The sequence below is a fragment of the Hyla sarda genome, chromosome 11 (assembly GCF_029499605.1).
Source record: "Hyla sarda isolate aHylSar1 chromosome 11, aHylSar1.hap1, whole genome shotgun sequence".
Lineage (NCBI taxonomy): Eukaryota > Metazoa > Chordata > Amphibia > Anura > Hylidae > Hyla > Hyla sarda.
Genome location: NC_079199.1, coordinates 76,149,925 through 76,170,832, shown reverse-complemented (window position 1 = coordinate 76,170,832; position 20,908 = coordinate 76,149,925). Strand labels below are relative to the sequence as shown.

General features: G+C 45.0%; 1 protein-coding gene across 11 annotated transcripts in view; it reads left to right on the top strand.

Moving 5' to 3' along the window:
- Positions 1-20,908, top strand: part of LOC130295447 (uncharacterized) — a 181,540-nt gene that overhangs the window by 7,035 nt on the left and 153,597 nt on the right. For 10 of the 11 annotated variants that reach the window (XM_056546217.1, XM_056546226.1, XM_056546225.1 and 7 more), the window contains exon 2: positions 16,173-16,562. Coding sequence is in view for 1 of the 11 variants with exons in the window: in XM_056546228.1 (XP_056402203.1) it covers positions 16,531-16,562 (32 nt within the window). In the remaining 10 variants the exon portion in view is untranslated. Of the gene's footprint in view, positions 1-15,558; positions 16,563-20,908 lie in introns of those variants that run through there. The other variant, XM_056546216.1, reaches the window with a different exon arrangement.

The window sequence follows — 20,908 nt, the reverse complement described above, 5'->3', positions numbered from 1 at the left end:
GAATTACTGGCTGTTCGGGGCCGTCTCTGACGGCCCCGAACAGCCAGAGAGTGCAGGGGTGAGGTGGCACTGGTGCCACCTCACGATCGCCCTGATTCGTCGGCCGGATTACCGGCCGACCAATCAGGGCGCCTGCTGCAGGTGTCACTCTCGCACCCGCTCCGCCCCTCTTCCGGAGGACGTGAGCGGGTGCGGGACGTGCACCCCAGGTGCTGGGGACCCCGATCCCCAGCGCCCCTGTTGGGATCGGGGCCCCAGGAGCGACGGCGGCGGCGAGGGACAATCCTGTGATGAAGCAGCAGCAGGAGGTGAGTTACAGCCTCCTGCTGTTGCTTAGCAACAGCTCCCAGCATGCAAAAAGGGCATGCTGGGAGCTTTAGTTATGCAACAGCAGGAGGCAGACCACCACAACTCCCAGCATTCCCTTATGGGCATGCTGGGACTTATGGTTTTGCAACAGCTGGAGGCACATTTTTTCTATGGAAAAGTGTACCTTCAGCTGTTGTATAAACTACAACTCCCAGCTTGCACAAACAGCTAAAGTGCATGCTGGGAGTTGTAGTGGTGCATCTGCTGGTTGCATAACTACAACTCCCAGCATGCCCGTTGGCTGTCGGTGACTGCTGAGAGTTGTAGTTTTGCAACAGCTGAAGGCACACTGGTTGTGAAACTTAGAGGTTTTTTTTTTACCTAACTCAGTGTTTCACGACCGGTGTGCCTCCTGCTGTTGCAAACTACAACTCCCAGCAGTCACCTTACACCATGCACCGTACATGCTGGGAGTTGTAGTTTTGCAACAGCTGGAAGCACACTGGTTTTGAAACACTGAGTAAGGTCACAAATTCCGTGATACATAACCAGTGTGCCTACAGCTGTTGCAAAACTAAAACTCTCAGCATGTACAGTCTGTCAGCGCATGCTGGGAGTTGTAGTTTTGCAACAGCTGGATGTCCCCCCCAATGTGAATGTACAGGGTACACTCACATGGGCGGAGGCTTACAGTAAGTATTGGGCTGCAAGTTTGAGCTGCAGCAAATTTTCTGCAACAGCTCAAACTGCCAGCGAGAAACTACTGTGAACCCCCGCCCGTGCGACTGTACCCTAAAAACACTACACTACACTACCACAAAAAATAAAATAAAAAGTAAAAAAACACTACATATACACATACCCCTACACAGCCCCCCTCCCCTCCCCAATAAAAATGAAAAACGTCTGGTACGCCACGGTTTCCAAAACGGAGCCTCCAGCTGTTGCAAAACAACAACTCCCAGTATTGCTGGACAGCCGTTGACTGTCCAGGCATGCTGGGAGTTTTGCAACAGCTGGAGGCACCCTGTTTGGGAATCACTGGCGTAGAATACCCCTATGTCCACCCCTATGCAATCCCTAATTTAGGCCTCAAATGCGCATGGCGCTCTCACTTTGGAGCCCTGTCGTATTTCAAGGCAACAGTTAAGGGTCACATATGGGGTATCGCCGTACTCGGGAGAAATTGGGCTTCAAATTTTGGGGGGTATTTTCTGCTTTTACCCTTTTTAAAAATGTAAAGTTTTTGGGAAAAGAAGCATTTTAGGTAAAATTTTTTTATTTTTTTTACATATGCAATAGTTGTGAAACGCCTGTGGGGTATTAAGGTTCACTTAACCCCTTATTACATTCCCCGAGGGCTCTAGTTTCCAAAATGGTATGCCATGTGGGCTTTTTTTGCGGTCCTGGCACCATAGGGGCTTCCTAAATGCGGCATGCCCCCAGAGCAAAATTTGCTTTCAAAAAGCCAAATGTGACTCCTTCTCTTCTGAGACCTGTAGTGCGCCAGCAGAGCACTTTTCACCCCCATATGGGGTGTTTTCTGAATCGGGAGAAATTGGGCTTCAAATTTTGGGGGGTATTTTCTGCTTTAACCCTTTGTATAAATGTAAATTTTTTGGGAAACCAAGCATTTTAGGTAAATTTTTTTATTTTTTTTTACATATGCAAAAGTCGTGAAACACCTGTAGGGTATTAAGGTTCACTTTACCCCTTGTTACGTTCCCCGAGGGGTCTAGTTTCCAAAATGGTATGCCATGTGTTTTTTTTTTTGCTGTCCTGGCACCATAGGGGCTTCCTAAATGCGGCATGCCCCCAGAGCAAAATTTCCTTCAAAAAAGCCAAATGTGACTCCTTCTCTTCTGAGACCTGTAGTGCGCCAGCAGAGCACTTTTCACCCCCATATGGGGTGTTTTCTGAATCGGGAGAAATTGGGCTTCAAATTTTGGGGGGTATTTTCTGCTATTACCCTTTTTAAAAATGTAAAACTTTAGGGAAACCAAGCATTTTAGGTAAAAATTTTTTTTTTTTTTTTTTACATATGCAAAAGTCGTGAATCACCTGTGGGGTATTAAGGTTTACATTACCCCTTGTTACGTTCCCCGAGGGGTCTAGTTTCCAAAATGGTATGCCATGTGGGGTTTTTTGCTGTTCTGGCACCATAGGGGCTTCCTAAATGTGACATGCCCCCCAAAAACCATTTGACGCTCCTTCCCTTCTGAGCCCTCTACTGCGCCCGCCGAACACTTTACATAGACATATGAGGTATGTGCTTACTCGAGAGAAATTGGGTTTCAAATACAAGTAAACAATTTTCTCCTTTTTACCCCTTGCAAAAATTTAAAAATTGGGTCTACAAGAACATGCGAGTGTAAAAAATGAAGATTGTGAATTTTCTCCTTCACTTTGCTGCTATTCCTGTGAAACCCGTAAAGGGTTAAAACGCTGACTGAATGTCATTTTGAATACTTTGGGGGGTGCAGTTTTTATAATGGGGTCATTTATGGGGTATTTCTAATATGAAGACCCTTCAAATCCACTTCAAACCTGAACTGGTCCCTGAAAAAAAGCGAGTTTCAAAATTTTGTGAAAAATTTGAAAATTGCTGCTGAACTTTGAAGCCCTCTGGTGTCTTCCAAAAGTAAAAACTCATCAATTTTATGATGCAAATATAAAGTAGACATATTGTATATGTGAATTAAAAAAAAAATTATTTGGAATATCCATTTTCCTTACAAGCAGAGAGCTTCAAAGTTAGAAAAATGCAAAATTTTCAAATTTTTCATGAAATTTTGGGATTTTTCACCAAGAAAGGATGCAAGTTACCAAAAAATTTTACCACTACGTTAAAGTAGAATATGTCACGAAAAAACAATCTCGGAATCAGAATGATAACTAAAAGCATTCCATAGTTATTAATGTTTAAAGTGACAGTGGTCAGATTTGCAAAAAATGGCCGAGTCCTTACGGTTAAAAAGGGCTCAGTCCTTAAGGGGTTAAACTATACTGCAGTACAACTTAACTGCAGTATAGTATAACTGCTATGACAGTTCACCTGTACAATTCAGGCTAGGACTGGACCTTACAGGCTTCCATACTGAGAAGATAGGAAGCTATCCACTGGCTTTCTGTTGCTATGGTAATTAGCCAGGTCGCGTTGACAATCTTGCGGGAATATAGACACAATTTTTCCTGTAATGAATGGAACGCATTCACCGCTTTACTCATTGTGGGGTTAGTGGACATTTCCAGGAATGGGAGCGTACCTGTACACCCTACGTCTTCAACTGGTTAAACCAGTGCCGACAAATAAATGAAAGGATGGCAGCATATGGCAACTTTACTGACCTGCATTATGAACCTGAAAACCCTCATGGGTTTTTCGGTTTGAAAATGTGTAATTTTCCCTTATGCTGCTACCCTCTTATAATCCATCATTTTTGGGCCAGGTAGTACGATAACTTGGCGACAAGATAACAGTATGAGTGTATGATAGTTTGGGAAAATAGGTGTAAAAGGACAAATGGATGAAAGGATAGCAGCATATGGCAACTTTACTGTTTGCTTTTTTTCAAAGCTAAAGAGGAGCATATAATTGTTAAAAGGCTATTTTTGGAGATGGACAGGCAGGCTGTAGGGGAGGAGGTAGGCCTGTATTTTGAACTTAAAAACTCAAATGGGTTTTTGGGTTCAAAATGTGTATTTTTCCCTTATGCTGCTATCCTTTGATAGTCCATAATTTTGGGGCCAGGTTGTCCGATAACTTGGCAAAATGAGAACAGTATGAGTGCATGGTTTGGGAAAATAGGTGGAGAAGGACAAATGGATGAAAGGATGGCTGCATGTGGCAACTTTACTGTTTGCTGCAAAGGAGGAGCGTATTATTATTATTAAAAGGTATATTTGGAGATGGACAGGCAGGTTGAAGGGGAGGACGTAGGCCTGTATTTTGAATGGGTTTTTGGTAGGGATCGACCGATTATCGGTATGGCCGATATTATCGACCGATAATCACGATTTTGCCGATACCTTGCCGATAAGCCGATAATGCCCCGCCCCCGCGCCGCCCCAACCGCACCGCGACCACCACCCCCCCCCCCCCGACCCGCCGCACAGCGAATGCCCCCCCCGACCCACCGCACCGCGACCACCCCCCCGACCCACCGCACCGCGTCTCACCCCCACGGTGATGCTGGGCGGTATACCGGTATGGATTTTAGCCCATACCGCTATACCGGTCGGGCCCCTCCCCCACCCTCCGAGTCAATTAAAAAAATTCAACTTACCTGTAATGGTGGTGGTCCGGGCCATCCATCGTTCCTGTAGTGTCCGGGGGCGTTCCGGGTGAAGGGTGAACCGGTCCGGGCTGTCCTTCTTCTCCGGCGGTCATCTTCTCCACTCCGGGCAGGCTCCGGCCTAGTAGCTGCATAGACGCCGCTACGCCGTGAAGTCAGGTGCGTCGCTGCGCACGGGCGTCACTGCGCAGTGGCGTCTATGCAGCGTACTAGGCCGGAGCCTGCCCGAAGTGGAGAAGATGACCGCCGGAGAAGGACAGCCCGGACCGGTTCACCCTCCACCCGGAATGCCGCCGGTGTGAGGTGGTTTTTTGCGCCCCCGTAGATCGATGCGTCCGCTCCTCCCCCAGCTCTCCGAACATTTCCGAAGCTAGAACTGGGGGAGGGCAGAGCAAGGGTAGGGAGGAGGTTCACGCCCCCTCCCTCAACTCCCTGAGCTCAGCTGGGCGCAGATCTCTACGGCACGCCCCCTCCCTGAGGACATAGATCTCCACGGCAGGTCCCCTCCCTCATCTTCCCTCCCTGAGGACGTAAAAATCCACGGCAGGTCCCCTCCCTCATCTCCCCGAGCTGAGGACATAGAGCAGTGCTCCCAATGAGCTCTATGTGTAAAGGGGGACATACTGTATGGGCTAAAGGGGGACATACTGTATGGGCTAAAGGGGGACATACTGCACGGGCTAAAGGGGGACATACTGTACGGTCTAAAGGGGGACATACTGTATGGGCTAAAGGGGGACATACTGTACGGGCTAAAGGGGGACATACTGTATGGGCTAAAGGGGGACATACTGTATGGGCTAAAGGGGGACATACAGTATGGGCTAAAGGGGGACATACTGTATGGGCTAAAAGGGGACATACTGCACGGGCTAAAGGGGAACATTTAGCCTGAACAGTATGTCCCCCTTTAGCCCATACAGTATGTCCCCTTTAGCCCATGCAGTATGTCCCCTTTAGCCCATACAGTATGTCCCCTTTAGCCCATGCAGTATGTCCCCCTTTAGCCCATACAGTATGTCCCCTTTAGCCCATACAGTATGTACCCTTTAGCCCATGCAGTATATCCCCCTTTAGCCCGTGCAGTATGTCCCCCTTTAGCCCGTGCAGCATGTCCCCCTTTACACATAGAGCACATTGGGAGCACTGCTCTACGTCCTCAGGGAGGGGAGATGAGGGAGGGGACCTGCCGTGGAGATCTATGTACTCAGGGAGGGGGCGTGCCGTAGAGATCTGCGTCCAGCCGAGCTCAGTGAGGGGAGATGAGGGAGGGGGCGTAAACCTCCTCCCTCCCCTTGCTCTGCCCTCCCCCAGTTCTAGCTTCGGAAATGTTTGGAGAGCTGGGGGAGGAGCGAACGCATGGATCTACGGGGGCGCAAAAAAACACCTCACACCGGACACTACAGGAAGGATGGATGGCCCGGACCACCCTGACAGGTAGGGGGAGAGAAGCGGGTGGCGGCGGCCTATGGCACCGCAAAAGCCACTGCAGTGCATTGATTTAAAGCGCCCGCTTTAAATCAATGACCTGCAGCGGTGTCGAGGTGGGATAAATAGCCAATAACTTATACCGATATTCTGGTATCGGCCCTAACCTCCACCGATTATCGGTATCGGCCCTAAAAAAACGATATCGGTCGATTCCTAGTTTTTGGGTTCAAAATGTGTATTTTTCCCTTATGCTGCTATCCTTTTATAATACATCATTTTGGGGCCAGGTTGTCCGATAACTTGGCAAAGTGAGAACAGTATTAGTGTATCCCAACCTCATATTCTGTCCTCATATCCATCCTCTTATCACGACCTAATATCCTGTCCTCATATCCCGACCTTATATCCCCTCCTCTTATCCTGTCCTCATATCCCGACCTCATATCCTGTCCTCATATCCCATTCTCATATCCCGACCTCATAGGCCATCCTCATATGCTGTCCTCCTATCCAGACCTAATATCCCGTCCTCCAATCCAGTCCTCATATCCCATCCTCATATCACAACCTCATATCACAACCTCATATCCCGTCCTTATGTCCCATCCTCCTATCCCGTCCTCATATTTCATTCTCATATTCTGTCCTCATATCTCAACCTCATATCCCATCCTTATATCCTGTCCTCATATTCCCACCTCCTATCTTGACCTCATATCCCATCCTCATATCCCGACCTTATATCCCATCCTCATATCCTATCCTCAGATGGGACTGATTTGTGATGAAGATATTGTAAGCTGAAAATAGAAGGGGACATGGCTTTGTGGGACTGGGCATGATTTGCAAGCCAGACCGATGCACATAAAAGGGTAGATAATATAAGGAGTGGGGCTTAAAATGTGGGCTTGTCTATGTGAGATGGGGTATGGCTTGCAAGCCAGATTGACACATTCACCAGGAGATGCAGAACGGAGCTTGTGGAGTAAGGTACTGGAAGTCCCATATACTTGAATGGGTCTTAAAACAAAAACCCATCTTTTATTTAAAAAAAAGGGTTAATTTAACTATCATATCTTTTCATTTGACATATAAGTAATATGTGTACCAGGTATTATTGAAATATCTCCAGCTGTACGGAAGTTATGTCGGAACATACATTTCCCAATGATTTGCATGGGACTTTAAACAAAAACCCCGACCCTGACAAATGGGGGTAGTTAAGGGATAAATTAACTATCCTATAGTTTAAGTGGTCATAAAAGTAACACGTGACCAAGTATTATCGAAATATCTCAAGCCATTTTTGAAAGTTATGCAGTAACATATATTTTCCATAGACTTGTATGGGACTTTAACCCCTTCCCGACCTATGACATACCTGTACGTCATGGGTGGCAAGGTGTTCCCGACCCATGACATACAGGTACGTCATGAACATTACTGCCGCTACTCGCGGCACCCCGCAGCTCCCGGAAAGATGGTGGCTATCACTGATAGCCAGCCATCTTACCGTGCGACCACGGGGGGTTTCATCCCCCACCCCCCCCAGCGATCGCTGCTATCAGCTGGTCAAATCTGACTAGCTGATAGAAGCGTTTCGCTATGAAAATACTTAGCAGCGCGGTGTGTGAGTCCCGATCACGGGGATCGGGACACACACCGCTCTGCTAAGTGTCCCTGACCCGTCCCCCGGCGTCACTTACCCGTCCGAGCGGTGTCCCGAGCGGTCCCGGCGGTCCCGGCGTCCTCCATGCGGTCCTGGCTGCGCTGCGTCCCGGAGGTGAGTTTCCGGCAGCAGAGCGGCATCTTCATTGGCAGCAGTGAGATCGCCGTAAAGCGATCTCACTGCTGCCTCTGAGAGTTTCAATACTGCAACTCCCAGCATGCCCAGACAGCCTTTGGCTTTCTGGGCATGCTGGGAGTTGTAGTTTTGCAACATCTGGAGGTCCACAGTTTGGAGACCACTGTATAATGGTCTCCAATCTGTGCTCTTCCAGATGTTGCAAAACTACAAATCTCAGCATGCTCAGTCTGTCCAGGCATGCTGGGAGTTGTAGTTCTCTAACATCTGGAAGAGCACAGATTGGAGACCATTATACAGTGGTCTCCAAACTGTGGACCTCCAGATGTTGCAAAACTACAACTCCCAGCATGCCCAAACTGCCCAAGCATGCTGGAAGTTGTAGTTCGGCAACATCTGATCCTTCAGATATTGCCGAACTACAACTTCCAGCATGCCTGGGCAGTCTGGGCAGTCTGGGCATGCTGGGAGTTGTAGTTTTGCAACAACTGGAGGCACACTAGTTGGGAAACATTGTCCGTTTCCTACCTCAGTGCCTCCAGCTGTTGCAATTGTTGCAAAACTATAACTTCCAGCATGCACTGACAGACCATGCATGCTGGGAGTTGTAGTTTTGCAACAGCTGGAGGCACACTGGTTTGGAAACACTAAGTTTGGTTGCAAAACACTTGAAACTTTATTACTTAACTTAGTGTTTCCAAACCAGCGTTCCTCCAGCTGTTGCAAAACTACAACTCCCAGCATGCACGGACAGCCAAAGGGCATGCTCGGAGTTTGCAACAGCTGGATGTTTGACCCCCCCCCCCCCCCCCCAATGTGAATGTACAGGGTACACTCACATGGGCGGAGATTTACAGTGAGTGCTGCAAGTTTGAGATGGCGCAAATTTTGCGCTGCAGCTCAAACTTCCAGCGGCAAACTTGCTGTGAACCTCTGCCAATGTGACTGTACCCTAAAAACACTACACTACACTAACACTAACCTAAAATAAAAAGTAAAAAACACTACATATACACATACCCCTACACAGCCCCCCTCCCCCCAAAAAATGAAAAACGTCTGGTACGCTACTGTTTCCAAAACGGAGCCTCCAGCTGTTGCAAAATAATAACTCCCAGTATTGCCGGACAGCCATTGACTGTCCAGGCATGCTGGGAGTTTTGCAACAGCTGGAGGCACCCTGTTTGGGAATCATTGGCATAGAATACCCCTATGCAAATCCCTAATTCAGGCCTCAAATGCGCATGGCGCTCTCTCACTTTGGAGCCCTGTCGTATTTCAGGGCAACAGTTTTGGGACACATATGGGGTATCGCCGTACTCGGGAGAAATTGCCTTACAAATTTTGGGGGGCTTTTTCTTCTTTAACCCCTTATGAAAAGGTGAAGTTGGGGTCTACACCAGCATGTTAGTGTAAAAAAATAAATTTTTTACACTGACATGCTGGTGTTGCCCTATACTTTTCATTTTCACAAGAGGTAAAAGGGAAAAAAGACCCCCAAAATTTGTAACGCAATTTCTCCCGACTACGGAGATACCCCATATGTGGGCACAAAGTGCTCTGGGGGCGCACAACAAGGCCCAGAAGGGAGAGTGCGCCATGTACATTTGAGGCGATTTGCACAGGGGTGGCTGATTGTTACAGCAGTTCTGACAAACGCAAAACAATAAATATCCATATGTGACCCCATTTTGGAAACTACACCCCTCACGGAATTTAATAAGGGGTGCAGTGAGCATTTACACCCCACTGGTGTATGACAGATTTTTGGAACAGTGGTCTGTGAAAATGAAAAATAAAATTTTTGATTTGCACAGTCCACTGTTTCAAATATCTGTCAAACGCCAGTGGGGTGTAAATGCTCACTGCACCCCTTATTAAATTCCATGAGGGGTATAGTTTCCAAAATGGGGTCACATGTGGGGGGGGGGGGTCCACTGTTCTGGCACCATAGGGGCTTCCTAAATGGGACATGCCCCCCCAAAACCCTTTCAGAAAAACTCACTCTCCAAAATCCCACTGTCGCTCCTTCCCTTCTGAGCCCTCTACTGCGCCCGCCGAACACTTTACATACACATATGAGGTATTTCCTTACTCGAGAGAAATTGGGTTACAAATTTTAGGGTGATTTCTCTCCTTTTACCCCTTGTAAAAATTCAAAAATTGGGTCTACAAGAAAATGCGAGTGTAAAAAATGAAGATTTAGAATTTTCTCCTTCACTTTGCTGCTATTCCTGTGAAACACCTAAAGGGTTTAAACACTTACTGAATGTCATTTTGAATACTTTGGGGGGTGAAGTTTTTATAATGGGGTCATTTATGGGGTATTTCTAATATGAAGACCCTTAAAATCCACTTCCAACCTGAACTGGGCCCTGAAAAATTACGATTTTGAAAATCTTGAGAAAAATTGGAAAATTGCTGCGGAACTTTGAAGCCCTCTGGTGTCTTCCAAAAGTAAAAACTTGTCAATTTTTTTATGCAAACACAAAGTAGACATATTGTATATGTGAATCAATATGTAATTTATTTGGAATATCCATTTTCCTTTCAAGCAGAGACTTTCAAAGTTAGAAAAATGCAAAATTTTCTAAATTTTCATGAAATTTTTAGATTTTTTACCAAGAAAGGATACAAATATCAGTGAAATTTTACCAATAACATAAAGTAGAATATGTCACGGAAAAACAATCTCGGAATCAGAATGATAAGTAAAAGCATTCCAAAGTTATTAATGTTTAAAGTGACAGTGGTCAGATTTTCAAAAAATGCCCAGGTCATGAAGGTGAAAATGGGCTGGGTCATGAAGGGGTTAAACAAAAACCCTGACCCTGGCAAATGGGGTTGAGTAAGGGTTAAATCACCTATCATATCTTTGTTGTTGACATATAAGTAACGTGTGTGCCAAGTTTCATGTTTATATCTTTTGCCGTTTAAACGTGATACTGGAACATACACACACATACATACACACACACATTGGGGGAGATTTATCAAAACCTGTCCACAGGAAAAGTTGTTCAGTTGCCCATAGCAACCAATCAGCTTGCTTCTTTCCGTTTTTAATAAGGCCTCTGTAAAATGAAAGAAGCAATCTGATTGGTTGCCATGAGCAACTGCACCACTCTTGCTCTGCACAAGTTTTGATAAATCTCCCTCATTGAGTTTTATATATATAATAGATGAATACCCAGCATTGCCCAGTTTTTCCTTCCTAATCCTTGTTGGGGAGGAAAATAAACAAAGGAGGAAGCTTTTGACTTCATATCCCGTCCTCATATATTGTTGTCATATCCCAACCCCATATCCCGTCCTCATATCCCAATCTCCTATCCCGTCATCATATCTCAGCCTCCTATCCCGTCGTCCTATCCCGTCCTCCTATTCCGACCTCTTATCCCGACCTCCTATTCCGTCCTCCTATCCCATCCTCATATCCCGTCCCCATATCCCATCCTTCTATCTCGACCTCCTATCCCGACCTCCTATCTTGACCTCCAATCCAATCCTCATATCCCTTCCTCATATCCCGACCTCATATCCTGTCCTCATATCCATCCTCTTATCACGACCTAATATCCTGTCCTCATATCGCGACCTCACATCCCGTCCTCACATCTTGTCCTCATATCCCTACCTCATATCCCGACCTTATATCCCATCCTCTTATCCCGACCTCCTATCCTGTCCTCATATCCCATTCTCATATCCCGACCTTGTATGCCATCCTCATATGCTGTCCTCCTATTCAGACCTAATATCCCATCCTCCTATCCCATCCTCACATCCCATCCTCATATCCTGACCTCATATTCTGTCCTCATATCCCATCCTCATATCACAACCTCATATCCCGTCCTTATGTCCCATCCTCATATCCTGTCCTCATATGCTATCCTCATATCCCATCCTCATATGCTGACCTCATATCCCGTCCTTATGTCCCAACCTCATATCCCGTCCTCATATCCTGACTTCATATCCTGTCCTCATATCCCGACCTTATATGCTATCCTCATATCCCATCCTCAAATCCTGTCCTCATATCTCGACCTCCTATCCCGTCCTCATATTCCATTCTCATATTCTGTCCTCATATCTCAACCTCATATCCCATCCTTATATCCTGTCCTCATATTCCCACCTCCTATCTTGACCTCATATCCCATCCTCATATCCCGACCTTATATCCCATCCTCATATCCTATCCCCACATCCCGTCTTTATATCCCGACCTCATATACCATCCTTATAGCCCATCCTCATATCCTGTCCTCATATCCCGACCTCATATCCCTTCCTTATGTCCCATCCTCCTATCCTGTCCTCAGATGAGACTGATTTGTGATGAAGTTATTGTAAGCTCAAAATAGAAGGGGACGTGGCTTTGTGGGACCGGGCGTGATTTGCAAGCCAGACCGATGCACAATAAGGGTAGATAATATAAGGAGTGTTGCTTAAAATGTGGGCTTGTCTATGTGAGATGGGGTGTGGCTTGCAAGCCAGATTGACACATTCACCAGGAGATGCAGAACGGAGCTTGTGGAGTAAGGTACTGGAAGTCCCATATACTTGCATGGGACTTGAAACAAAAACCCATCTTTTATATAAGGGTGTATGTAAGGGTTAATTTAACTATCATATCTTTTTATTTGACATACAAGTAATATGTGTACCAGGTATTATCGAAATATCTTCAGCTGTACGGAAGTTATGTGGGAACATACATTTCCCAATGATTTGCATGGGACTTTAATGCAGCCCATTTTCACCTCTAGGACGAAGCCCTTTTTTGCTTTAAACATTAATAACTCTGGAATGCTTTTACTTATCATTCTGATTCTGAGATTGTTTTTTCGTGACATATTCTACTTTAGCATAGTGGTAAATTTTTGTGGTAACTTGCAACCTTTCTTGGTGAAAAATCCCCAAATTTGATGAAAAAAATTTAAATTTCGCATTTTTCTAACTTTGAAGCTCTCTGCTTGTAAGGAAAATCTGTGAGGGGTGTAGTTTCCAAAATGGGGTCACATGTGGGTGTGTTTTGTCAGAACCGCTGTAACAATCAGCCACACCTGTGCAAATCACCTCAAATGTACATGGCGCACTCTCCCTTCTGGGCCTTGTTGTGTGCCCCAGAGCACTTTGCGCCCACATAAGGGGTATCTCCGTACTCGGGAGAAATTGCGTTACAAATTTTGGGGGGTGTTTTTCCCTTTTACCTCTTGTGAAAATGAAAAGTATAGGGCAACACCAGCATGTTAGTGTAAAAATGTTTATTTTTTTACACTAACATGCTGGTGTAGACCCCAACTGTTCCTTTTCATAAGGGGTAAAAGGAGAAAAAGCCCCCCAAAATTTGTTAGGCAGTTTCTCCCGAGTACAGTGATACCCCATATGTGACCCTATACTGTTGCCTTGAAATACAACAGGGCTTCAAAATAAGAGTGCCATGCGCATTTGAGGCCTGAATTAGGGATATAGGGGTATTTTATGCCAGTGATTCCCAAACAGGGTGCCTCCAGCTGTTGTAAAACTCCCAGCATGCTTGGACAGTCAATTGCTGGCCAGAAATGCTGGGAGTTTTCGTTTTGCAACAGCTGGAGGCTCCATCTTAGAAACACTGCCGTACAATAAGTTTTTCATTTTTATTGGGGAAGGGGGGTGGTAGGGGGGGTAGTGTATGTGTGTATATGTAGTGTTTTACTCTTTATTTTATGTTGGTGTAGTGTAGTGTTTTTAGGTTGCATTCACACTGGAGGCAGATTACACTGAGTCTCCCGCTAGGAGTTTGAGCTGCGGCGGAAAATTTGCTGCAGCTCAAACTTGAAGCGGGGAACTCACTGTAATCTGCCTCCAGTGTGAATGTGGCCTGTACATTCACATGGGAGGGGGGTCAAAACTACAACTCCCAGCATACACTGACAGACCATGCATGCTGGGAGTTGTAGTTTTGCAACAGCTGGGGGCACACTGGTTGAAAAACCTTGAATTAGGTTCTATGACCTAACTCAGTATTTTCCAACCAGTGTGCCTCCAGCTGTTGCAAAACTACAACTCCCAGCATGTACTGATTGCGGAAGGGCATGCTGAGAGATGTAGTTATACAACGGCAGGTGGCACGCAAGTACAACTCCCAGCATGCCAAGACAGCCTTATGCTGTTCCTGAATGCTGGGAGTTGTAGTTTTGCAAGATTTAGAGGGGTTCAGGTTGTAAATCACTGTCCAGTGGTCTCTAAACTGTGGCCCTCCAGATGTTGCAAAACTACAACTCGCAGCATGCACAGACAGCAAACTGCTTTCTGGGCATGCTGAGAGTTGTAGTTTTGCAACATCTGGAGGTCTACAGTTTGAGACCACTGCATAGTGATCTACAACCTGAACCCCTCTGTAAACTGTGGTCCTCCGGATGTTGCTAGGCAACAACTCACCTGGCAGGACCCGGATGAATTGCTGCTGCCGCCGCACATGGGGGATCCCCGCATGGAGGATCGCGCTCCGGGTTCCGGGATCCAGGTAAGGGACCTTCGGCGCCGGTCCCTGGACAGTTCCCCCATTTTTCCCGGACACCGATAGGTGGGCAAAGCGGGGAAACCAAACTTTAACCCCCCCTCCCCCGGTCTGCTATTGGTCGGTTGCTCGGCCGACCAATAGCAGGGATAGGAGGGGTGGCACCCCTGCCACCAAACTCCTATCCCTTCAGGGGGATCAAGAGTGTCTCGGACACCCCCGATCCCTCTTATTTTCCGGGTCACCAGTGACCCGTATGACCCGGAATCGCGCAGATCGCAGGTCTGAATTGACCTGCTATTTGTGCCCATCGCGGTCATGGGGGGGGTCTCAGTACCCCCCTCGGCGATGTGCTGGGATGCCTGCTGTTAGATAACAGCAGTCATCCCGGCCCGATCACCGCTACCGGTGACGTGGCGCTCCCGGAACCCTGCGGCGTACATGTACGTCGCCGCGCGCCAAGTGACACTTCGTGGCGCCGTACATGTACGTCACTCGTTGTGAAGGGGTTAAACAAAAACCCTGACCCTCACAAATGGGGGTAGTTAAGGGTATTATCGAAATATCTCCAGCCATTTCAAAAGTTATGCAGTATTTTCCATAGACTTGTATGGGACTTTAAACAAAAACCCTAACCCTGGCAAATGGGGTTGAGTAAGGGTTAAATCACCTATCCTATCTTTGTTGTTGACATATAAGTAACATGTGTGCCAAGTTTCATGTTAATATCTTTTGCCGTTTGGACGTGATGCTGGAACATACACACATACATACACACACTCACATTGGGGGAGATTTATCAAAACCTGTCCACAGGAAAAGTTGCCCAGTTGCCCATAGCAACCAATCAGCTTTCTTCTTTCCTTTTTTTAAAAGGCCTCTGTAAAATGAAAGAAGCAATCTGATTGGTTGCCAAGGGCAACTGCACCACTCTTGCTCTGCACAAGTTTTGTTAAATCTCCCCCATTGAGTTTTATATATATATATACTAGCTGAATACCCGGCATTGCCCGCTTTTTCCTTTCTAATCCTTGTTGGGGAGGAAAATAAACAAAGGAGGAAGCTTTTGATTTCATATCCCCTCCTCATATATTTTTGTCATATCCCAACCCCATATCCCGACCTCCTATCTCGTCATCATATCTTGACCTCCTATCTTGACCTCTTATCTCGACCTCCTATCTCGACCTCCTATCTTGACCTCCTATCCCGTCCTCCTATATCGACCTCCTATCCCGACCTCTTATCCTGGTCCTCCTATCCCGTCCTCCTATCCCGACCTTCTATCCCATCCTCCTTTCCAGTCCTCATATCCCGACCTCCTATCCCAACCAGTAATATGTGTACCAGGTATTGAAATATCTCTTGAAGTTATGTGGGAACATACATTTCCCATTGACTTGTATGGGACTTTAAACATAAACCCCGCCCCTGGCAAATGGGGGTGAGTAAGGGTTAAATCACCTATCCTATGTTTGTTGTTGACATATAAGTAACATGTGTACCAAGTTTCATGTTAATATCTTTAGCCGTTTGGACGTGATGCCGGAACGTCCACACATACACACATATATATAGATAGATATATAGATTAAAGCATGCAGAATAGAACTGCTATGTAGAAGAAAATGGCAGAAAAATTCAAAAATTACCCTTTTCCATAGCAATAGAGACAAGTATCTATCTATCTATATATATATTATATGTGTGTGTGTTTTTTTACATTTCTTCCCTCGCTTATAGAACTGTGAGACAAGGTTGGTGACATCACACATGTGACCTCACAAGGGATTAGCTATATCTTTGCCTTTCTTATAATCAGGCAACAAAGAAGACAAGACATTTCAAGGATCAGAGGGAGGATGGCCAGGAGCAGCCGAATACAACCAACAAACCAAGAAGATTGGTTCCTAGCATGCCTTCAAAATGCCTAGGACAGGATAAAGAAAACATTCAGCAAAGAGAAGTTGAAAGGGGTAATCCAGGATGAGAAAATCAGAGCTGATTTCTTCTGAAAACTGCACCACCTCTGTCCTAATGTTGTGTGTGATATCGCTGCTCAATTCTTCAAAAGGGAATGGAGAAAACTTGTAATATTACATACAACATGAGGACAGGTATGGTGCTGTTTTTGGAAACAAATAGCTCTGTTTTCTATTCCCTTTTAACAAACTCCTAGGATGCAGCAACATTCATCTGATGGACGGCACAGGTAGGACACTACATGTTTTTCTATACATTTCTCACTATTAACACCAGATTCATGTAACTAACACAATCATTTCAATGGCCTCAGTGCTGAACTTCTAGACACATGGGATATTTATCAAAACCTATGTACAGGAAGAGTATCATCTTTCATCCTTTAGAGATTTTTGGGGAGATTTATCAAAATCTGGGCAAAGGAAAAGTTGACCAGTTGCCAATAGCAACCAATCAGATTAATTTTCATTGTCAGATTAAAATTAATTTTGCAGAGGCCTTGTTAAAAATAAAATAAGCAAGCTGATTGGTTGCTATGGGCAACTGGGCAACATTTCCTCTGCACAGGTTTTGATAAATTGTGAGCTCCTGGAGGGGACTTTTTTTGTGCGAACTTGGCGAGTAGTACTGGTTGCCTAGTTTTGGTCACCCCAATGTGAAATCAGTCAAATGCATTCTACACCTCCCCCCTTTTTCTTTATACTCTTTCCCTACAATATCTTTCACCCCCCTGCTATTTGGGGAAATTGGAGAAGGGTGTGCTTACACACATTGTGTTTAATTTTTTGCGCAAAGTTTTGCGCAAGCTGTTTTTTTGCGTCTTTTTTTGCGCACATTTCCTCCAGATGTGTAAGTTTTGGTGTACCTTGGAGTGACATATTTAGTACACACAAATTAATTAACTGCATACATTTCATTTACCGACAGAAATCTTGCGGGATGACCATATTTTTAAAGCCATCTTGGACTGCACTTAGCAAGATGCTCTAAATCATGCATTTAATTTTCCATTTGGATTGCGGAGATTACTATGCTTTTGTCGCCAGTCAGATTATCTCTGTGATACTTAAAATCTTTTTCATGTACCTTTTAAATTTTTTTTAATGATTATAGACCACTTATGATCACCCCTTCACCCGCAGTCTAACCTGATTCAACTGGAAAATACATCAGGTTATAGTGCAGGTGAAATACTTCCGGCACAGTTCAGACTTCAAACTGTGTAAAATTCAAACTCCCCAGCTGCTCTTGATGAGTGCAGGAGATTGCACCTGTGTAGTGTAACCATGGTGACCACAGCTAAGAATATACCACTGTATGTGCAGGGAGAGACAAGAAGATATCGCTGTTAGGTCTATGTATATGTGTGAGTATGTGTATGTAGCAGAGGCAGGTGTGTGAGTGTGTGTATGTAGCAGAGCTGAGTGTGTAAGTGTGTGTATGTAGCAGAGCTGAGTGTGTGACTGAGTGTATGTAGCAGAGTTGAGTGTGTGAATGTGTATATGTAGCAGAGCTGAGTGTGTATATATAGCAGAGTTGAGTATGTGAATGTGTGTATGTAGCAGAGTTGAGTGTGTGTGTATGTAGCAGAGCTGAGTGTGTATATATAGCAGAGTTGAGTGTGTGAATGTTTGTATGTAGCAGAGTTGAGTGTTTGAGTGTGTGAATGTGTGTATGTAGCAGAGTTGAGTGTTTGAGTGTGTGTATGTAGCAGAGTTGAGTGTGTGTAATAGAGCTGAGTTTGTAAGTGTGTATATGTAGCAGTGTTGAGTGAGTGTATGTAGCAGAGTCGAGTGTGTGTATGTAGCAGAAATGAGTGTGTGAGTATGTGCATGTAGCAGAGCTGAGTGTGTAAGTGTGTGTATGTAGCAAAGCTGAGTATGTAAGAGTGTGAATGTAGCAGACCTGAGTGTGTGAATGTGTGTATGTAGCAGGGCTGAGTGTGTATATGTAGCAGAGTTGAGTGTGTTAATGTGTGTATGTAGCAGAGTTAAGTGTAAATGTGTGTATGTAGCAAAGCTAAGTATGTATATGCATGGATTGCGGAGATTACTATGCTTTTGTCGCCAGTCAGATTATCTCTGTGATACTTAAAATCTTTTTCATGTACCTTTTAAAAAAAATGAAATGATTATAGACCACTTATGATCACCCCTTCACCCGCAGTCTAACCTGATTCAACTGGAAAATACACCAGGTTATAGTGCAGGTGAAATACTTCCGGCACAGTTCAGACTTCAAACTGTGTAAAATTCAAACTCCCCAGCTGCTCTTGATGAGTGCAGGAGATTGCACCTGTGTAGTGTAACCATGGTGACCACAGCTAAGAATATACCACTGTATGTGCAGGGAGATACAAGAAGATATCGCTGTTAGGTCTATGTATATGTGTGAGTATGTGTATGTAGCAGAGGCAGGTGTGTGAGTGTGTGTATGTAGCAGAGCTGAGTGTGTAAGTGTGTGTATGTAGCAGAGCTGAGTGTGTGACTGAGTGTATGTAGCAGAGTTGAGTGTGTGAATGTGTATATGTAGCAGAGCTGAGTGTGTATATATAGCAGAGTTTAGTGCGTGAATGTGTGTATGTAGCAGAGTTGAGTGTTTGAGTGTGTGTATGTAGCAGAGTTGAGTGTGTGTAATAGAGCTGAGTTTGTAAGTGTGTGTATGTAGCAGTGTTGAGTGAGTGTATGTAGCAGAGTCGAGTGTGTGTATGTAGCAGAAATGAGTGTGTGAGTATGTGCATGTAGCAGAGCTGAGTGTGTAAGTGTGTGTATGTAGCAAAGCTGAGTATGTAAGAGTGTGAATGTAGCAGACCTGAGTGTGTGAATGTGTGTATGTAGCAGAGCTGAGTGTGTATATGTAGCAGAGTTGAGTGTGTTAATGTGTGTATGTAGCAGAGTTAAGTGTAAATGTGTGTATGTAGCAAAGCTGAGTATGTATATGCAGCATAGTTGAGTGTGAGTGTGTGTATGTAGCAGAGTTGAATGTGTGAGTGTGTGTATGTAGCAGAGTGGAGTGTGTGTGTGTATGTAGCAGAGCTGAGTGTGTATATGGAGCAGAGTTGAGTGTGAGTGTGTATGTAGAAGAGTTGAATGTGTAAATGTGTGTATGTAGCAGAGCTGAGTGTGTTTATGTAGCAAAGTTGAGTGTGTGTATGTAGCAGATTTGAGTGTGTGAATTTGTGTATGTAGCAAAGTTGAGTGTGTGAATGTGTATATGTAGCAGAGCTTAGTGTGTATATATAGCAGAGTTGAGTGTGTGAATGTGTGTATGTAGCAGAGTTGAGTGTGTGTATGTAGCAGAGTTTAGTGTGTGAATGTATGTAGCAGAGTTTAGTGCGTGAGTGTGTGTATGTAGCAGAGTTGTGTTTGAGTGTGTGTATGTAGCAGAGTTGAGTGTGTGTAATAGAGCTGAGTTTGTAAGTGTGTGTATGTAGCAGTGTTGAGTGAGTGTATGTAGCAGAGTCGAGTGTGTGTATGTAGCAGAAATGAGTGTGTGAGTATGTGCATGTAGCAGAGCTGAGTGTGTAAGTGTGTGTATGTAGCAAAGCTGAGTATGTAAGAGTGTGAATGTAGCAGACCTGAGTGTGTGAATGTGTGTATGTAGCAGAGCTGAGTGTGTATATGTAGCAGAGTTGAGTGTGTTAATGTGTGTATGTAGCAGAGTTAAGTGTGAATGTGTGTATGTAGCAAAGCTGAGTATGTATATGCAGCATAGTTGAGTGTGAGTGTGTGTATGTAGCAGAGTTGAATGTGTGAGTGTGTGTATGTAGCAGAGTGGAGTGTGTGTGTGTATGTAGCAGTGCTGAGTGTGTATATGGAGCAGAGTTGAGTGTGAGTGTGTATGTAGAAGAGTTGAATGTGTAAATGTGTGTATGTAGCAGAGCTGAGTGTGTTTATGTAGCAAAGTTGAGTGTGTGTATGTAGCAGATTTGAGTGTGTGAATTTGTGTATGTAGCAAAGTTGAGTGTGTGAGTGTGTATGTAGCAGAACTGACTGTATAAGTGTGTGTGTAGCAGAGCTAAGTGTGTGAGTGTGTGTATGTAGCAGAGCTATGTGTGTAAGTGTGTGTATGTAGCAAAGTTGAGTGTGTGAGTGTGTGTATGTAGCAGAGCTGAGTGTGTATATGGAGCAGAGTTGAGTGTGAGTGTGTGTATGTAGAAGAGTTGAATGTGTAAATGTGTGTATGTAGCAGAGCTGAGTGTGTTTATGTAGCAAAGTTGAGTGTGTGTATGTAACAGATTTGAGTGTGTGAATGTGTGTATGTAGCAGAGTTGAGTGTGTAAGTGTGTGTATGTAGCAAAGTTGAGTGTGTGAGTGTGTATGTAGCAGAACTGAGTGTATAAGTGCGTGTGTAGCAGAGCTAAGTGTGTGAGTGTGTGTATGTAGCAGAGCTAAGTGTGTAAGTGTGTGTATGTAGCAGAGCTGAGTGTGTGAGTGTGTATATGTAGCAGAGCTGAGTGTGTGTGTGCATGTAGCAGAGCTGAGTGTTTGGTTGTGTGTATGTAGCAGAGTTGAGTGTGTGAGTGTGTATATTAGGCAGAGCTGAGTGTGTGATCAGGTGTATTTAGCAGACCTG